This window comes from Saccopteryx leptura, chromosome 9 (genome assembly GCF_036850995.1).
Source record: "Saccopteryx leptura isolate mSacLep1 chromosome 9, mSacLep1_pri_phased_curated, whole genome shotgun sequence".
NCBI classification, from domain to species: Eukaryota; Metazoa; Chordata; class Mammalia; order Chiroptera; family Emballonuridae; genus Saccopteryx; species Saccopteryx leptura.
The window spans coordinates 9321356-9339389 of record NC_089511.1 but is presented as its reverse complement, the minus strand read 5'-3'; the positions used below and the strand labels follow the sequence as shown (position 1 = coordinate 9339389).

At 48.3% G+C, this 18034-nt stretch overlaps 1 protein-coding gene across 2 annotated transcripts in view; it reads right to left on the bottom strand.

Moving 5' to 3' along the window:
* Positions 1–17693, bottom strand: part of GNAO1 (G protein subunit alpha o1) — a 149431-nt gene extending 131738 nt beyond the window's left edge. The window contains exons 1-2 of one of the 2 annotated variants that reach the window (XM_066349945.1): positions 16735–17693; positions 16471–16513 (exon numbers count right to left, since the gene is read on the bottom strand). In XM_066349945.1, coding sequence (XP_066206042.1) covers positions 16471–16513; positions 16735–16852 — 161 coding nt within the window. In that variant the 5' untranslated portion in view covers positions 16853–17693. The remainder of the gene's footprint in view (positions 1–16470; positions 16514–16734) is intronic. The other variant, XM_066349944.1, reaches the window with a different exon arrangement.
* Positions 17694–18034: the final 341 nt, after the last annotated feature.

Sequence of the window (18034 nt, the reverse complement as noted above, 5' to 3'; positions counted from 1 at the left end):
TCTAACAAAAAGTATATAAAACATCTGTGGGGAAAATTACAAATATTGTGGAGAGAAATTATAATAATCTGAATAAATGGTGAAACATACATTCTCATGGATCAAAAAGATGCAAGATTTAAAGATATCAATTCTATGCACACAGATTGGTGGATTCAAAAAAAATATTAATCAAAATCTCAATAGGTGTATGTGTGTAACATATACTGATTCTAACATTTACATGGGAACACAAAGGGCTAAGGACAGCCAAACACTCCCGAAGACTCCAAACATGTCCTAAAGCTACAGGAAACAAGACAGCGTGGCACTGGAACAGAGTCCAGTGGATGGAGTGGAGGTCCCTGCACATATAAACACTAGGACACAGGTGGCTCTGTGGAACAGTGATACAAAAACAGCCTTTTCAACAAGTAGAACTGGAACAAATGGTTAACCATTTGGGGAACAAATGAAACTGGAACTACTATCTTCAGAAAACTACAAATCAGAAAACTACATATCAGAATCAATTACAGGTGAATTGAACACCAAAATACAAAATGAAGAAAGCTTCCAAGCTTTGTGAAGAGGGAAAAAAGAGGATAGCTTTTGCCATCTCAAGATGAAGAAAGATTTCTTAAATAGGACACAAACAGCACTAACCAAGAAGGAGAGGCTGAAAAATCTGACTACAGTAAAAATAAGGACATCTTTTATCACAGTTCAGCATTAACAAAGTGGAAAGCTGGAGAAGGAGAGATGATATTTGTAACAAATACGTCTAGGAAAAGACTGGTATCCAGAACACATAAAGAACTCCTACAAATCAATGGGAAAATTACGACTTAAAAAAAATAAGGTGACAAAAGAACAGGTGCTTCATGAAACTGGAAGTTCAATGTCAAATAAATATATAAAACACTGTTCACCTCACTAGTAATCTAGAATAGGCAAAGGGAAACCACAACAAGATACCACTAGTTCCCTATCAGTTTGGCAAAAATAAAATGGTTGACAATATCAAATATTGGCAAGGATTTGGAACAATAGGACTGCTCTCTGCTAGTGTGAGTATAAAATGGATATAACCACTTTGGACAATAGTGGCATTATCTAATACAGTTGAAGATTCTCAGCAATACCACTTCAAAGAACACTTTACAAAGGCATGTGCCTCAGGATATGTATCTGAAAGAGGATTCAGAGCAGCATCCTGCATAATAACCCACTGCACGTGAACAGTACAATAGATAAATAATTGAAGTACAGTCATAGCTGGTGCATAGCATAGCAAAGAAGTGAATAACACAGGGTGGGACAAAGTAGCCTTACCGTTGTCCGCATGGAAAATAGCACAATAATTAATAAACAATAGTACCAGTACAACTCCGGTTCACATACTTGTAACTGTACATCTACTTTTGCTCCACGCCCCTGTATAAGAGGATACATACTAGATCAGTAGTCCCCAACTCCTGGGCCGCAGAACGGTACCGGTCCGCAGAGAAAGAATAAATAACTTACATTATTTCCTTTTTATCTATATGTAAGTCTGAACGATGTTTTATTTTTTAAAAATGACCAGATTCCCTCTGTTACATCCGTCTAAGACTCACTCTTGACGCTTGTCTCGGTCACGTGATACATTTATCTGTCCCACCCTAAAGGCCGGTCCGTGAAAACATTTTCTGACATTAAACCGGTCCGTGGCCCAAAAAAGGTTGGGGACCACTGTATTAGCTGATAAAGTCTACGAAAAAGCAAGGAAACCCCATGAAAGTCAAGGTCGTGCAGAGTGGGGGGAAGCTGTGATCAAGAAGGGCTATTTAGGGACCTTCTTGGATCCTAGCCATGTCCTTGATTTTTATCTAGGGATGGCTCCTAAAACACTTGTCAAACATGTACGATTAATGCACATTTTGCATGCATATTGATCTATATCACAACAAAAACGCTTAAAAAAAAAGACAGTTTCCATGTTACCTCCTCCAGAAGTCTTCCCAGATCTCTCTCAGCACCCTCCCCGCCAGGCTGGCCGTGAGGTTCATTAACGTGGGGCCCCTCCACCCTTGAGGGCAGAGAGGGCACCTGCCTGGCTCGCCACTGCAGCCTATGTTGAGCACATGGTGAGAGCTCAATAAATACTTGCTGAATTAATCAATGGCTGCATTGAACGGTGTGAGTTGTTAAAGGATTCGGCCCTCACCCGACCCATTGACAGCTGGTAAGAATGTGCTGAGCAGCAGGCTGGCAGGAGAGACTGACCCGGACTCAGAAAGGCTGGGACCGAGTTCCTGGGCTGGCCACGTCACCTGAAATGAGTCACTTTATTTTTTTCTCAGATAGTAAAAATGATATAAATAGGTGCTGTTTAGTGAATTTCAACTCTGTGCTCTTAGCTGTGTTACCTCATTTAATCCCCCCAGGGTACTGGCCATGTATTTATCTTTTTTTTTAATCTCTTTTTATTGATTAGGAAACAGGTTCAGAGAGATTAAATCATTTCTCCCAAATCACAGGGACAGCCAAAAAAATGCCAATGTTAAGATCTCTAAAATTCATGCTTCTGTGATAGGGCGACGCTGACTGCTTTCCACCTCAGTTTCTTTGCCTGTAAAATGGGGATGTGGGAGGGCCTGTGCAGCCAGGCGGGGCTGCTGTGAGCCCGAAGGGGACACTGAATGTAGGGGCAGTTTGGAAACCACAAAGCGCCACTCCTGTGTATGGAAGAAATTGTACCAAGCATATACCAGGGCCCACACAAAAGAAGCAGATGGTTTCTATCAACATTGAGCTTTCACACCAGTTGTAAAGGAAAGCTATGTAAACAGGAAAACTAGGAACTCACATCCATAAACTGATTTTAGGAAGCCACCAGGAACAGCACACAATGTGGCCTAAACTGTAAGACCAGTAGTGAATGGACACACTGCTTGGACTCCCCGTTGTCCCCTCCCACACGGCAGTACACAGTGTGATGAGTTTTATTAAACATATACAGTTGTATAACCACCACTACAATTAGGATAGAATATTTCTTGTGCCCTCTATAGTCAATCTCTCTCTCTCTTTTTACAGAGACAGAGAGAGAATCAGAGAGAGGGATAGATAGGGACAGACAGACAGGAACGAAGAGAGATGAGAAGCATCAATCATCAGTTTTTCATTGCGACACCTTAGTTGTTCATTGATTGCTTTCTCATATGTGCCTTGACCGTGGGCCTTCAGCAGACCGAGTGACCCCTTGCTCGAGCCAGTGACCTTGGGTCCAAGCTGGTGAGCTTTGCTCAAACCAGATAAGCCCGCGCTCAAGCTGGTGACCTTGGGGTCTTGAACCTGGGTCCGTGCATCCCAGTCCGACGCTCTATCCACTGCGCCAACGCCTGGTCAGGCAATCTCTTTCTCTCTCTCTTACCATCCTTAGAAGTCACTGATGTGATTTCTGTCCCTACAGTTTTACTTCTTCCAAAATGCAGAGGGATCTTTAAAATATATGTCAGGGCAAGTTGTCCTGTCTTTCAAACCCCCACCCCATAGCATTCAGAAAGAAACCCAAATGCTTCTCCATGACCCCAGACCCAGTTCAGTGTCCCCTCTCTGCCGCTTTGATCCCATTGTGTGTCCCTTTCCCTTCCCTATGGTCTGGCCTCCACGGCCATCTCTTTGCTCCTTTCAGCCTCAGGGCCTTTGCATCTGTGACTCCTATTTCCTCAGATCTTTCCTGACCAGCTTTCTTACCCCTCATCTCCTCCAACCACTCTCCACTACGTAACCCCGATATCCTCTGTGAGAACACATCGTGATCTGCAATGACCTTGCTTACTCCTTTATTTGTTCACTGTCTACCTCCCTTCTCTAAAACTGTCAAGACCTTTAGGACAGGGGGCTTGTAGGCCTTAATAAGAGCTCTAGTCCTAAAAACTTAGAAAGTGCCAACTCATGATTAGTCAGGGTATTCACAGAATGGACAAAAAGGGGAAAGGAGTTAGGGAACACTGAGGTCCATGTGGCTGGAACTCTAAGGAAAGAATTCAGACAAGAAACAGGCCTCCTGCTGGACACAGGGGCAGGGGGAAGGGTGGGAGGAATGGTCACAACTCAGAACCAGGGTCTCCCCACTGCCGTTGTATCAGCCCTTCCAAAGGCGCCCACCGACGGGGCCGCAGAGGGCCCTGGGGCAGAGCTGGTGCCTCTCCCGCCCTTGCCCTCTGTGCCCTGGGGCCTGTTGCTCTCCGAGGCAGGGCCCTCCAGCCCTCCTGGCTGGAGCTCCTCCGTGGAGCCAGTTTGTTTTGTCTCTGTGCTCTGGGATCGTCTTCAGCATCCTCCCGCGGAAGAGCAGCACCGCGTCCTGTTCTTGTAAACCCTGACAGCATTACGAGACAAATTCCTGCCTCGCAGGGCTCCACACTCTCAGCGGAGCGCACACGTGGACACGGCACGTGGATATAACACGCACTGGTGTCCACAATTCCCTGAGCTGATGTCCCAGTTTCCTTTCTCAATTAGCACTAGGTTTCTGAAAGCTTAATTTTGTTATAATTTATTATCCCAGTTGGGGGTGGCCAAGGGAGAAGGCGGGGAATTCCTTTGCCACAAGAACATCTGTTTTGCTGGACAGCAAGGTTTAAATTATGACCTCGCGACTCTCCTGTTCCCCTTTCTCCAGCCCCTCTCCCCAGCTGGAACTACCCATAAGTCCACCGGAGGCAGGTTTCCCTGCTCACCTCCACAGTGGGGGCCCCTTGCCTGGGCCCCCTTCACCTTGCACCTGTGTACTCACTCCAGGGCTGTTGCACCCCCTCTCCTGACCCAACCACACAAGGCAGCTGAGCTCAACCCTCCTTCCAGTCTTGAGCCCTCTCTTCTAAACACCAGAATGACTTTCTGAGAAAACTGCTGAATGCTGTGCGCATAACACAGAAGGTGATCCTGCAAGGACCTGAAATTCGTGCTTGTGGTGGTTTGACTTGCTGTCTTCCTTCTGCTACCTCTTTCCCTGCTCCTGTGCTTCCTAACTTGACATAACTCCATCACCCAGGTTCAAAGCTGGGAGGACTTCTGTGATCTACTCTCTTCTCCGTATGTTCAACTGGACCCCGGGTCTTATCTCTTCTGCCTCCAGCATCTCTCCTCCATCCAACTCCTTACTAACTTTTAACCAATTTCCTAGTCAAACAAACAAACAAAATCTCTCTGCTCCTAAGCCTCCTCTCTAGTGTCCTTTCTCCAAGTTCCTGCAACTTGGCACCCTACCACCCTTCTGTGGAGTGATGTATTCAAAGTATACACCCCTTAGCAAAATGGCCAGGGAACCTGCCATCTAGCTCTCCTCTTCCCTTCCAATCACTTCTCCTCATATCCCACCTTCCCCCAAATCCTGAGAGACAGAAGGCTGCCCGCTGCCCGATGGTGCCCGGCCTGTTGTGTCCTACTTTTGTGCTTTAGCTTGTACTGTTTCTTTTTTCTGGAAGATGATTCATCTGGATGATTCTGGTTGTAAAGGAGAGAATTCCAGCTGAAATAAGTTTATGTAAAAGAAGAGATTTATTGATTCCCATAAGTGTCCAGTCCATAGAGCCAGCACCGGTGATTACAATGTCACCAGATGTCCTTCTGGCTTCTTCTCTCCCTCTTTCCCTCTCCCCCACATTCCCTCACCATCTTCCAATCTCTCAAAGCCTCGGTCTCTCCCATGATAAGCAAGCTTCCTTCTTGCAGAGAGCAATGGAGATGTGGAAACATGGCCACAGACAGCTCCACGCTTACATCATTCCAACCCAGTGAGGCGGCTGCTGGGAGCCCAGACTAGAGTTTCTTCTCATGGTAACTATAAAATCCCAGAGAAGGACTCTGATTGGCCTGGCTTGAGTCCCATCCCATCCCTGAGCCAATCACTGTGGCCAGGAGAGCAGGATATTGTGAATGGCAAGGCCTGAGTCACTCCCACTTCCATCTTCAAGGGGCAGAAGGCAGTGATGGACAGCCGCAGCAGAACAGCCAGAATGGGCGAGGCTGGGCAGACTAAAACAACGGGCGTCCGCTGAGCCTCCATCCTCCACCTCACTGCCCTGCGGTGTAGTCCTGAGCCCTCGTGCAATGAAATTCTGTCAGTGCCTCTGCTCCTGAGGGGAGGAGTTGGGTCCCTCTGTGATCAACATAAGGCCTCGCCCAAAGGTGGGACTCCAAAAAATTTTCACAGTCTGAAATTACTATGTCCAATTACTTGTTAACAAAGTTATTGTCTGATTCCCCTGGGTCATGACTTGCTCACCACTGAATCTCTAATTGCCTAGAACAGTGCCTACCACATAATAGGTACTAGATAAACATTGGCTAAATGAATAAATGAGTAGTTCAAATAGAATAAAATTTACCAGTCTCTGGTGTGCCGATAAATAAGAGCAGCTGCTTTTTAATTTTTCCCAATTCACAGAGAAAAAGAATTGATAGGCAGGAACTCCTCCGACTTCTTGTCCCCACCATCCCGCCCCAGGTCTCCCCACACACTCTCCACGCTTGCTGCCCTCCTGGCGTTGCCATGGAAGGAGGTGCACGTTCAGGTCCAGCTCAAGCCACCATTCTCATCTGCACCCCCTCTGCCCAGCCTGGGGGTTCCACCCCTTCCACCTTCTACCTTCAATACCTCCCTTCATCCAGGCTTTTCTTCACAGCTTCTCAGTGGATCTAAGTCCCTCCATGATAGCCAAATTAGCAATAAAAGTAAACCCTCCGTTAACCTAATACCCCCTCTCCCTCCCTCCGTGGCTTCCCTTCTTTCTGCATCCCACATTTCTTTTCCAGGATCTCCACCCAGGGCCTCGACATCCTCAGTCCCACCCTTGCTTAACTCCCCCTGCAGTTTGGTTTTTCTCTCACTGACCCACTGGAACTGCTCTTGCTGAAGTCACCAACAACCTCCGAGACCCAATGGACACCTGCCAATCTTCCTCTTATTTGATGACTGCAGTATCTGACTCAACGGACTGCTTCCTCGCCTTCTGGAAATTCTTTCCTTCCTTGGCTTTTCTTTCCATCTCTCAGCTTGCTCCCTCTCAGTCTTCTTCATAGGCTCTGCTTCCTAAGAGAGTCTCATGTCCCAGAGCTGGGGGTGTGCAGGTGTTGGGGGGACGCATTCTCTGCCTTCTCTCCCCTTCTCACTGAGCCTTGTGAGATTACCAGTGTCCGTGGCTCTCACTGCCCACAAGCGCCACAGAATTCCAACTTGGCCCTTCCCCCAAGGTGTGTCCTATCTCCTAATCTACATATCCAATTGCCTGTCAGGGGCCTGTGCATGGATGGTCTGCAGGAATCATCACATGACCATACACATCATTGTTTTTCGTCCCAAGTTTTCCTTTTTCTTCCTTCATTTTTTCCATCTCAGGGAAAGGCACTACCATCTCATCAGTGACCCAAACCCAGAATCCAGGACTCATTCTTGCCTACATCCCTCCCAATTTGGTTCCTCCTCAATGCCCTCCCAATTTATCTTCAAATAAGTTCAATTATTCCACTGTCCAAATATCTCTTAAATCTGTCTCTTTTTTCCATCCCCCTATCACTGCTTTAATTCAGTTCCTAATCTTTTCCCTCCTGCATCACTTAAAATAACTTCCATCTGGTCTAACCTCTAGACCGGACTCCCCGGTCCAGTCTACGTCAGAGATCTTTCCAAAGGACAAACTGATCCTTCCACTCATTTACTTAAAACCCTCCAATGGCATCTCATCATATTAACAATAAAATCTAAAGTCCTTAGCACAATAATTTAAGTCCCCTCATGATCTGATCTCTCTCTCATCTTTCACCCTTCACCTCTTGACACTCCTTTTACAGACCAAATCATTCTCCCTTCCTGACCTCTTCCACAGGGTGACGTACTGTGGTGCCTTGGCCCATGCTGCTTCCTTTGCCTGCGATTCCCTCTTTCCATCTGGCTAACCACCACTCATTTTTAAGACTCAGCTCACATGTCATTTTCTCTTGGCCAACCTCTAAACTCCTTCCTAGAAAAGGTGCCCTCTGTACTCCCACAGCTTTGTGGCACTTCTTGTCCTAAAGTGTAAGCGTCTTTTACATGTAGCTTCCTTTAGGTTGAATTCCCCAAGGCCAGGGGCTGAGACCTCCCTCCCTATCTCCATGACATCATGTACACACCCAGCACACAGTAGGCACTTAGTAAGTGCTTATGGATGGACAGATGGGTTGATGGATCGACAGATGAATGAACAGTTGAATGAATGGATATCTTATTATCTTGTCTTTCCCAAGTCTTCTGCAAGACACCTGCTTACATCTAAGCTAGAGCCTTCCGGGGCAGCTCCCCTCTGTTGCCACCTACAAATGGCCCATAGCTCTGGGCAGCAGTGGAAAATGATTCCAGGAGCTGTCCAGATGGTGGTGTCAGAATCAATGTAATACCTGGTGATAACCACTACCTCCACTTCCAGAAGGAATCCAACACCAACCAAACACTTGTTATTCTCAGCTACCAACCTCAACCAAGGCCAATGCCATCCCACTTGCGGGTGGGTAGTAGGTCCCTGCCCGCTCACTCTCCATTGCCAACACTGGTGGTGGTCTAGTAAGGACTATGTGGGGTTAGAATGGAAGGGGCATCACTTTTGGACATAGACAAATCATGATCTGAATGCATTGCTGTCACCTACTATGCTGTGTGCCCCTGAGAAAGCCACTTAACATTTCTGAGCCCCACTTCCTCATTCGTAAGATGGAGCTGATAACTATGTTTCCGCAGAGGTTGGTGTAAAACACTACTGAGGATAATGGATTGGACTGAAAAGGATGGCCGTAGCCTCTGATCATCAAAGGCTTTCGGTATCATTATTCTGGCTCATGCAGAAATAAGTTTGCATTCCCGGTGTATTTCTTTCTCTCTTTCCTTCAACTAACACTCACGAAGAACCTTATTTGTGCCAGACATTGGGTTCAGTGCTGTACTATGAGCCAAAATAAGTCACCATTCCTGCTTTGGAGAATACTGGTAGGGAGGGGGCACTCAGACCAGCAAGTTAATTTACAACATGTAATAAGCATTCGTGCTCTGAGACCCTGGAGGCAGGTGACCCAGGGTTGGTGTGACTGACTGCATGGGGATTTTACCGTCTGTTGGTTAAGACACAGAAGGAGAATCCAAGCTAACTCCGTGACCATGGAGTCCTATCCTTATATTTCCTTATATACCCTATCCTTATATATCCCCTTTTTCTCTTTCCTCTATTGTTGGTTGAGAAATCAAGTGAGTAGGGAGACAAATTCAGGGCACTATTAGCCTAGCAGGATTTTACTTTACTTAATTTTTGATGCTATGAAAAGCACAATGTTTTTCTTCTTCTCTGTAAAGAAAATTAGAACTAAAGATGGCTCAGCAGATAAAAGCTGTGGGCGGTAAATATTCCCACAATCCCCCATTTTTCAGGCTTCCAAGTTTCTCTTCTCATCTACTGTGTCTTAGAGCTAGAAGCCTGAACAAAGCCTGGGACACTCGAAAGCGACAGCCCGTCTCCTAGTGAGGAGGTGAATTAGGGGCTAAAAGACCTGCCCACCGTCAGTTAGAGAATGAGCCACAATGAAAACACAGTTCTCCTGATCTCCCCTTTTACTGGTTGGTCTGCAATCTCTCAAGTCCCTGGGTCTCGGGTACCTGAACCCAGGCACATTCCTTCCTCTGCACTCTGATGGAAGCCAGGACTGTCTCCATGTCTGAGCGTTCTGGAAGCCACAGACAAACTTCTCCTTCTAACATGTCATTGGGCTTCTCCTCCCAGAAACATCCTGTTTCTTACCAACAGGATACTTTCAGATCCTCCTCTTTGGTTTGAGAATGTCTGCATGGTAAGTTTGAGTTGATTTTCTCAAAAGGCCCCTCACGACTACGAGTTACTTTCCTGGCTGACAAAGCTTTGTGGCTGAAGATGCTATTCTGCAATTACTTTGGCCTTAAAAGGGCTTTCATGGACATCCCTACCCCCACAGGATGGAACCATAATTGATGCTTTTGTTCTTAGAACCTTGTGTCAAGAAACCCCAAGGGCCTGAAAGGAAGGCGATTCCCAATTTTGTAGACTCCTTAGAATAGGAAAGGAGCTTGGTCCTGGGTCCAACTTCTTGGGAAACGGGGCCCTCGGGGAGGCGGGGCAGAGCCACTTCTCTTGACTCGAGGTCCAGTGCTCTTTCCCCCTCTTTGTACAATCACCCCAGCCTCTTGGGCTAAAGCAGCTGCGCCATCAAAAATGTCACATCAGTTATGACAACACAGTTTGTTATATAACTGGTGCAGCAGAGCAGGCAAGGGGAAGAAGCCATGAGCGTGATCCATAGCGCCCCCCTCTGGGCTGTCAGGGCAGTTCAGTCCCACATACTTGAGAAGAGAACACCATATGGGCAGGGAACACCCATTCATCAATCTCAGGAATAAAAATTAGAGCTGACATTTGTATGATTTCTGGAAAACTTTTATAAGGGCATTTCATATATTACATCCTATAATGCTTGCAACAACTCTATTAGGTAGTTATTTTATTATCAGCCCCATCTTATAGGCAAAGAAACTGAGGCGCAGAAAGGTAAGCATCATATTAAGGTCACACATCTAGTTAGTGGAAGAGCCAATATTTGAAGCCAGGTAGCTTGGTTACAGAGTCTATGCTCTATTCCCCTCTCTGATTTAGAGAAACAGGCCAAACTGTTTCTCTAAATAAGAAGCTACCTATTGGTTTGAACCAGTAACAGGCCACTAGTCTTTCTTCTTTTCCTCTGTGCTGTGACTGTTGAATGCCTTCTTTTCTAAGCACTGTTGTGCATAAATGAGAGGCAGAGAAGAACAGAAGAATGTGATACAAATTCTAACAAATCCTTAGAGTGAAGTTCATGCAAACATCTTCATGCTTTTTATGAGGATGCCATCAATAAGAAAGTGAGGCAAAGTGCCCTTCTCATAGCATCTGCTGTTTGAAAATCCAAGTAGTACATGTACACACACACACACACACACACACACACACACACACACAATTAATTTTCTCTTTCAAAACCAAAAGTTGTTCATTGCTAGGGTCAAATTTGGGGTAACCCTTTCCAATGTGTGTGTGGTGTTTTTCAGTTTGAAATCATCCCTTCACCAGCTTGTCTATTGTCTTTCAGCTCAAGATGTGCTCTTGTGATAATGGCTCGTCTAGCTTCATAAGAAATGAGACCAAAAACACCCTGGGAGACAGGCAGCCAAGTCCCTGCATCCAGACGGACTAAGCACACGTCAGAAAAATAGGATCTTGTTCTACTGATATTAAATCTTCAGTGTTAACAGAGATAGGGTGCTGTGAGCAGCTGAAAACCACAAGTGGTCCTGCCCTTTCTTTAGCAGATGTACAAGCTAAGAAGCACAGCACAATCTGGGGAGATCTTGTGCTAAAGCAACGAGAGTCCTCGGATTCTGGGCACGGTAAATCTAATCTACCCCTACACAGAGAAAACAGAAATTCTGACTCCTTTCGAGTCGTGTCAATTCCCCCTAAAACCTCATCCATTTAATCTAATCAGCAACAATGCTTTCAACAAGCAGACAGGTTCTATCTCCAAATCCAACAGGTGACCAAGGCTCGAGCCCCATAGCCGATTCCTTAGGAGATCAGGTGGACTGTGTGTTACTCTTCTGGCAGGAAGGTCTGCTGGTATTTACAGCTCAGTGAACAGTAAGGAGGGAGAGAGCACCATCCATTAGCAAAGGAGAACTCATCTGCCACTTGATCTGACATTCTGTTCGCGCTCACGCTGTCTCTAGAGAGCAAGGTGCATCCATTTGAATAAACATGGAGAAAGGAGGAAGGGAAGGGAGCAAAGCAGCCAAGAGGATGATTGCAGAAATAACAAGCTCACAGATCTAGAAGAGTGGCTCTCAGTGGAGACCCATTGGGGATGTGCAGGAAATGGCTTTTAGACAGCTACACTTTTACGGAGTAGCGGCTGCAAGTTGCCATCTACTTCCACCCATGCGGCCATGCCTACCACTTAGTAGGTGCTGACCAGCAGTATGTTAAATAAACATGGGCTTGCCTGGTACCCAAGCCAAACAGTAGACACCTTAATTACAATACCAGGGTGAGCTGGCATGACAAAACCACCAGCTCCTGGCACCAGGTGACATCTTTAAGACTGCCTTCCCTGACAGGGTGGGGTCTGGCCTCAGAATCATATCCCACTATCAGAGCTAGGATGTTTGTACGAGCAGAGCATAACATCTTTGCCGGGCAAATTCTTAATTGTTTCACAACAGTACCGAGCAGGCACCTTGGGAATGAACACATATCCAAAGGGCTCCGATTACTGTGTCCATTTATTAAAGCATAGCACCTACGAGGCCATGCCCCACTGCCACTTTCAAACTCTTATCTTCCTAAAAATCCACTTCTTGCTCCAGAGACAGATAGCCTGGACGCAACACCACAGAACACCCAACACCTCAAATGAGGGCACACTGTGGTGGCCATGGCAACTCCACAGTTCACTTTACATTTTCATCAGGTAGATAGCCAAGCAGTTGTTACTATTTGTTCCAAATGGGAAATCACTTAAAGTGATATTCCGTTGATTCCATACTTCATAAAATATAATTCAAGAGATTTCTTTGCAAAGGTTTTGGGAATTAAATAAAATGAATTCTTTTAAAATGTGGTTAATCTGAATAACTAGGGCTACTAACCCCCACTAATTACAAAAATGGTGAAGTTGTATCACAGATATGGCCACAACCTCCAAATTAGCAAAATTATTTCAAATGCCACACATAAAAAAGGGCACTGATTACTCACAGTGTGTGTGAAATAATGTTTGTGCTGTTTAATGATCATTGTTTATTTCTCAGTACTAAAATGTTTTGGACCATCTGACACAGAGCTCCCAAACATTGGTTCACAGTCATATACACAAATTCAAAAAATAAAAATAAAAAAGAAAACAAAACTCAGAAAAGTATGTTCAAATAAAATTCTCAATAAAGTATTAAGAATCAGGCTTTTAAACCAACCGTCAAATCTGTGATATCTACTAAGTGAATGCAAGTTTCCTATTACAACGCATAGCAAGCAAAATAATTTCAAAGGTCAGTGTCCCTGCAATGTTCCTAGGCTGATGGAGGTGTTGACACTTTGTTCTAAGCTGCATATGACAGTCAGTCCTTTATCATACAACCTCAGTTATTACAGGCATATAAGGAAGCCTATTCCTTCTTCTAATTAGCATGATACATGGATGACAGTATAGGCCAAATGGAATGGCTCTTTGCTTTTCTGGAAATGCTGATTAAAAAAGACCTGGAGATGTCTAAATATCCACATTCTTCCTCTCAATTCAACGAGCTGAGCTACTAAGCCACAGAGCCCAGCAGGAAATCCTCAAGTTCTCACAGGGAAAAACCCATGGAGGACGCTCTAATTTCCTCTGCCTAGGTAAAATAAAACAGCAACCGAATCAACTCATATGTACGGCCTGGTAGGTCGGTCACCAATCGTATTGCAAAGGCAAGTTGGAAACTGCTTTCTGTAAATGCCTCTGAGATTTTTCAGGCCCAGCTCCACCCACAGTACAATTCTCCTGACTCAAGTGACTCCCAGCCAAGTGGTGATCAGGAAAATCATCTATGCAAGGGAGGACTCAAAAGAATTTGTCACTAGGATACAGTGACACCAACCCCACATTTTGTGGTTAATAAAACAAGTCCTGCATCCAGCTTGGCACAGGGCCCTGATCTGATTTATTTCAAGCCAAGCTGGAGGACCTACAGAAAAAGCTGCCATTCATGAATGCTTCAGGAGAACGGGCTACCAGGATCCCTTGTAACAACATCTACACGGGCCAGAAACCCCTCTGACTGACCCTTTGAGCAAACCTAGCCAATTTCCTAAAGAGAATTGATGTATTAAAAAATAAAAGTTTTTACCTACAAAATCTCAGTTTTCTCTGCACCTTTTCTCCAAAAAGGTGTCTGGTGCAGCTGACAAAAGGAGGGAGAGAGCAGGGAACAGAGAAGAAATGCTCGGATATCTGATTTAAGCATCTCAAACATCAAAAGCTTGGAGGTTGTTTTTTTTCCCCTTCTCCTTCCTTAGTGTAACCAAATATGAGGCACAGAAGACTTTCCCGGGAAAGTCTACATTTAAGTCTACATACAGCCTTCATTTAAGGTTTCCTGCCCTAGTACATAATTAGTCATTTTCATTCTAAAATGGCACACCTATCTCCTCAGAGAGCTCAGCCTTCTTTGAATAAAAAAGGCTAGGTGCCCTTTGGGGGACTCAGTATATATTTTTAAACTTCTTATTAAACCAACCTAATTTATGGGCCATGTTTAAGAAAAGCAGGTAAGGAGTTGATTTGGCAGATGCAAAGTTAATTTGCAGTCTCTAGCATACCACCCCCATCCTTCTCCCTTCTCCTCCCCCCAGCACTTCCGAATGCCTTCGGCCTCCTACGAAGAAGCTCGGCTCTCTCCGCCCGGACACCGACTCGGTTCCGAACACTGCCGAGTGTCTCCGAACCCCGCGCCCAGTTCGCGCCGAGTATTGCCGAGCGCCGCCGAGCTGAGCCCCATCGACTTTTCTGGCCTCGGCTGGGCGCTGTCCACCACTCGCAACGCCTGAAACCTCACCCAGTTTCAGTCAGTGGCTGGGGCTTCTACCGGGCTCTGAGCCCGCCACTGCAGATTACAGACTTCTGAAGTTTTAAAACGTCCCCCTTGGGAGAGGACAGGGTGGCTTCGCTTGCATTTACCGACCTGCAAGGGCTCCCGGCAGATGCAACATGCACCTTGTTGCAAAGAGCAATTCCCCAAGCCCCGCCTCCCCATCCATTTGGGTTACACAAGCTCCAGAGAAGCCCCAGGCCAAATTACCCGTGGCTCAGAGGGGTGCGGCGAGCCGAGGGGGACCTTTTCAAAGAAAGCCCCAGGGCCCTCTCGAACAAAAATAAGAACATGTCAAGCAAACGGGGAAAATTGCCTCCAAGTCGCTACTCCCTACCATCATGGCGCCGCCTAGAACCCGCTTGTCATGCCTGTTACACATGCAAGAATTTTTGCATCTTGTTTCTGAAACCGCAAGCACGCTTTCCACCCACCCACCTTTCCACGAAAGGGGTTTTTATTTTCCATTGTTTTCCTACAAGATGCAATTACTTTGGCTATTCTGTCAAATTGAAAAATAATCTTTTTTTTTTTTGTTTACTGCACAGCAGCCCTTAATTAGGAGCTGTGTGTGCATGAAGCTGTCACAGCAAAGCGACGTCGAATCCTCGCTAAATGAATGGTCTTAACGAATTCCTTCATCCCTAACTGACAGGTCAACGGAAGTAGCCGGGCCAGAAGGATTGGAGGGCGCGCCCCTTCCCCAAGCAAGCTGCCTGGGGGTTCACCAGGAACTGCCAAGTGGATGGGGCAAGAGGCGAGCCTGAGAGTGGGAAGGAGGGGCGAGGCTCCTTATTGAGAAAGTGCGGAAGGGAAGGAACAACCCATTTTGTTTTAATTTTCCACCATCACTCAAATCCACCCCCAGTTAATTAGGAGGGGAAACTGATATCTAAGGCAGAAGGGGACGGCGGCAAGTGGGGCCTGAAATCCGCATTTTGGGTAGATTACACGGAACATGGCCTATGCTGAGTGTAAATAAATACATTGCTAAAAGGCCATAGAGTGAACGAAAACTGCCAGTGTCAGGACAGCAAACGCTGGGAGACTGGGGGAGGAAGGGGGGCAGCAAGGGGCGGGCATTCAGCCTCCACCTCTGCCTTGGGTACACAGCTGTGCCAGTCACATCCACTTAGAAACCCACCCCCTCTCCTATCACACGCCCCTTTCCTAACCCTCAGTCCCTTTCCGGGGGTGGGGGCAGAAACCACAACCTCCAATTCAGCACCAAACACATGAACAGCAGACACTTGATCCTCCACCCCAGTAATCTAGGGCTGGGTCCCCTCCATGTTTTAGCCAAGTTCAAAATCATTGCCCCAGTAGAAAAGCAGAGGGAATGGGATTATGGATGTAGAGTGGGGGTGGGGGGGTGGAGGGAGGAGGGGTGAGAGACAGAATGAAACAGAGACACAGAGACAGAAATGGAGGCACCGATACAAACGAAACACTCCATAAGCAAGAGTAATGATCATAATCATGCCAATAGTGTGATGTTCTGATCAATATGGCGGACACTGTCATTCATACAACTACAGGAGCTCCCCGTCCCTGCCTCCACCAAACACGCATCCCGGGAGTTGGGGTGAGGGACCCAGAACCAACGTAGAGAGTGGGGGAGGGGAGTCAAATTCAGGCGTGTGTGTGTGTGCTTGTGTGTGTGTGCTTGTGTGTGTGTGCGCGCACGAATTTAACACCGGGCCTGGAGACCAATGTGGAGTGAGCAAGGTAATTCAAACGATTAAAAAAATATTCTTAATAAAAGTACAAATCCCAATGCCACAGGGACTTACTTCATCTGCTTCACAATGGTGCTTTTTCCAGATTCTCCAGCCCCTGTTGGAACAGACAAGGGGGAAACACTGGTGAGTGTCAGTTTAGGGGAATGAGGTTGGGGTTAGGGGGGTCAGGTATGAGAGAGGGTGGGCGATCCTGGCATATGGTGATGCCAACTCGGGGACTACATCTCCCCTGGCGCGAGTGGGGTGGGAGAGCTGGCGAAGGGGGGTGCGGAATGGCCGGGGTCGGGGGATGGAGGGTGGCAGCCCGGTCCTTACCCAGCAGGAGTAATTTCACGTCTTTGGCGGCGCTGATGCCATCCTCTTTGAGGTTTTTCTCAATCGCCTTGCTCCGCTCGAGGGCGGCTCTCTCTTCTGCGCTCAGAGTACATCCCATGGTGGCCCCTTCCCTGCCACAGCCCGCACGACTCGGCTGGCACGGCTCCCCGGCTCGGCGCGCCCCCCACCCCCCCAGAGAGCAGAGCCTGGGCTCAAAGGGGGAAAAAAATCACGATATCCTCCCCTTGGCTGAAAACAAAAATGTCAGGAAACCAGAACCCCCCGAAAAGGCAGCTGCTAACAAGATTCTAGCAGCGGAGAGTCGCGGCAGTTGGCGAGGCTCTGAGGGTGTCGAGACGAGGGTGGCCGGGGTCTGAGGCTCGGGAGCCGAGGCAGAAGGCGCCCCCGGTCCGAGCAGGCGCGGGCTGCAGGCACTGAGGCTTGTGCACAACCCAAAATAAATAAAATAATAATCGAGGCAGGAGCCGCAGTCGGAGCCGGCGGAGGGTGGGGTGGGGGGCAGGGTGGGTCCTTCTGCCGCTGCTGCCGGAGGAGGAGGCGGCGGCGGCGGCGCGGGGTGTGGAGGGAGCGAGTTAGGGGGTGCCGCTAGTGCAAGTGCATCGCCGGTCCTCAGCCGTCGGTGCGTCCGCGGCGCCTTCGCCGACCCCCGCACGCTGGGCAGGGCTGGGCAGGGGGCCCGCCGGGGGGCAGGTCTCTAGCGGGAGGCGGCGTCGCTGTCTCCCAGAGATCGCATCGCTCGGCGGAGCCGACTGAAGACAGGGAGAGCGCGAGGGAGCCGCGGGCAGCCAGGAGCTCGAAGGGGAGAGAGGGAGCGAGAGAGGCTGGGAGGGAGGGGAGGAAAAAATGAAGGGAGGGCGAGCGAGCGAGCGCGCGCACCACGGCCCGGGCGGGGGAAGGGGCGAGCGCGCGAGTGCGCCAGCGGCTCTGCGGACTGCCAACCGGCCGCTGACGTCAGCAGCGCCGAGCGCCGGGCCCCCGGGACCCGGAGGGGCGGGGGCGAGGAGGCGCGCGCGCCGGGGCCCGCGTCAGCCGGCGGCGGCGCGCGCTCGGCTCGGCCTTCCCACTCCCAGCGTCCCCCCTTCGGAGCCCGCGGCGCCCCGGGGTGGGCGCGTGCCGGCCCTGGCGGGGGCGGGGCCTGGGCTCGGGCGCGCGCCAGGGCCCCTCCCCGCCCGCGCTCCCGCTGTGCCGGCCTCCCAGTCAATGGGCGCGCGGTGCCGGGCGGCCCAGGCGGCCGTCAGGTGGGCCTCCCGGCTCGCGCCCCGCGCCACCTCTGTCCCTC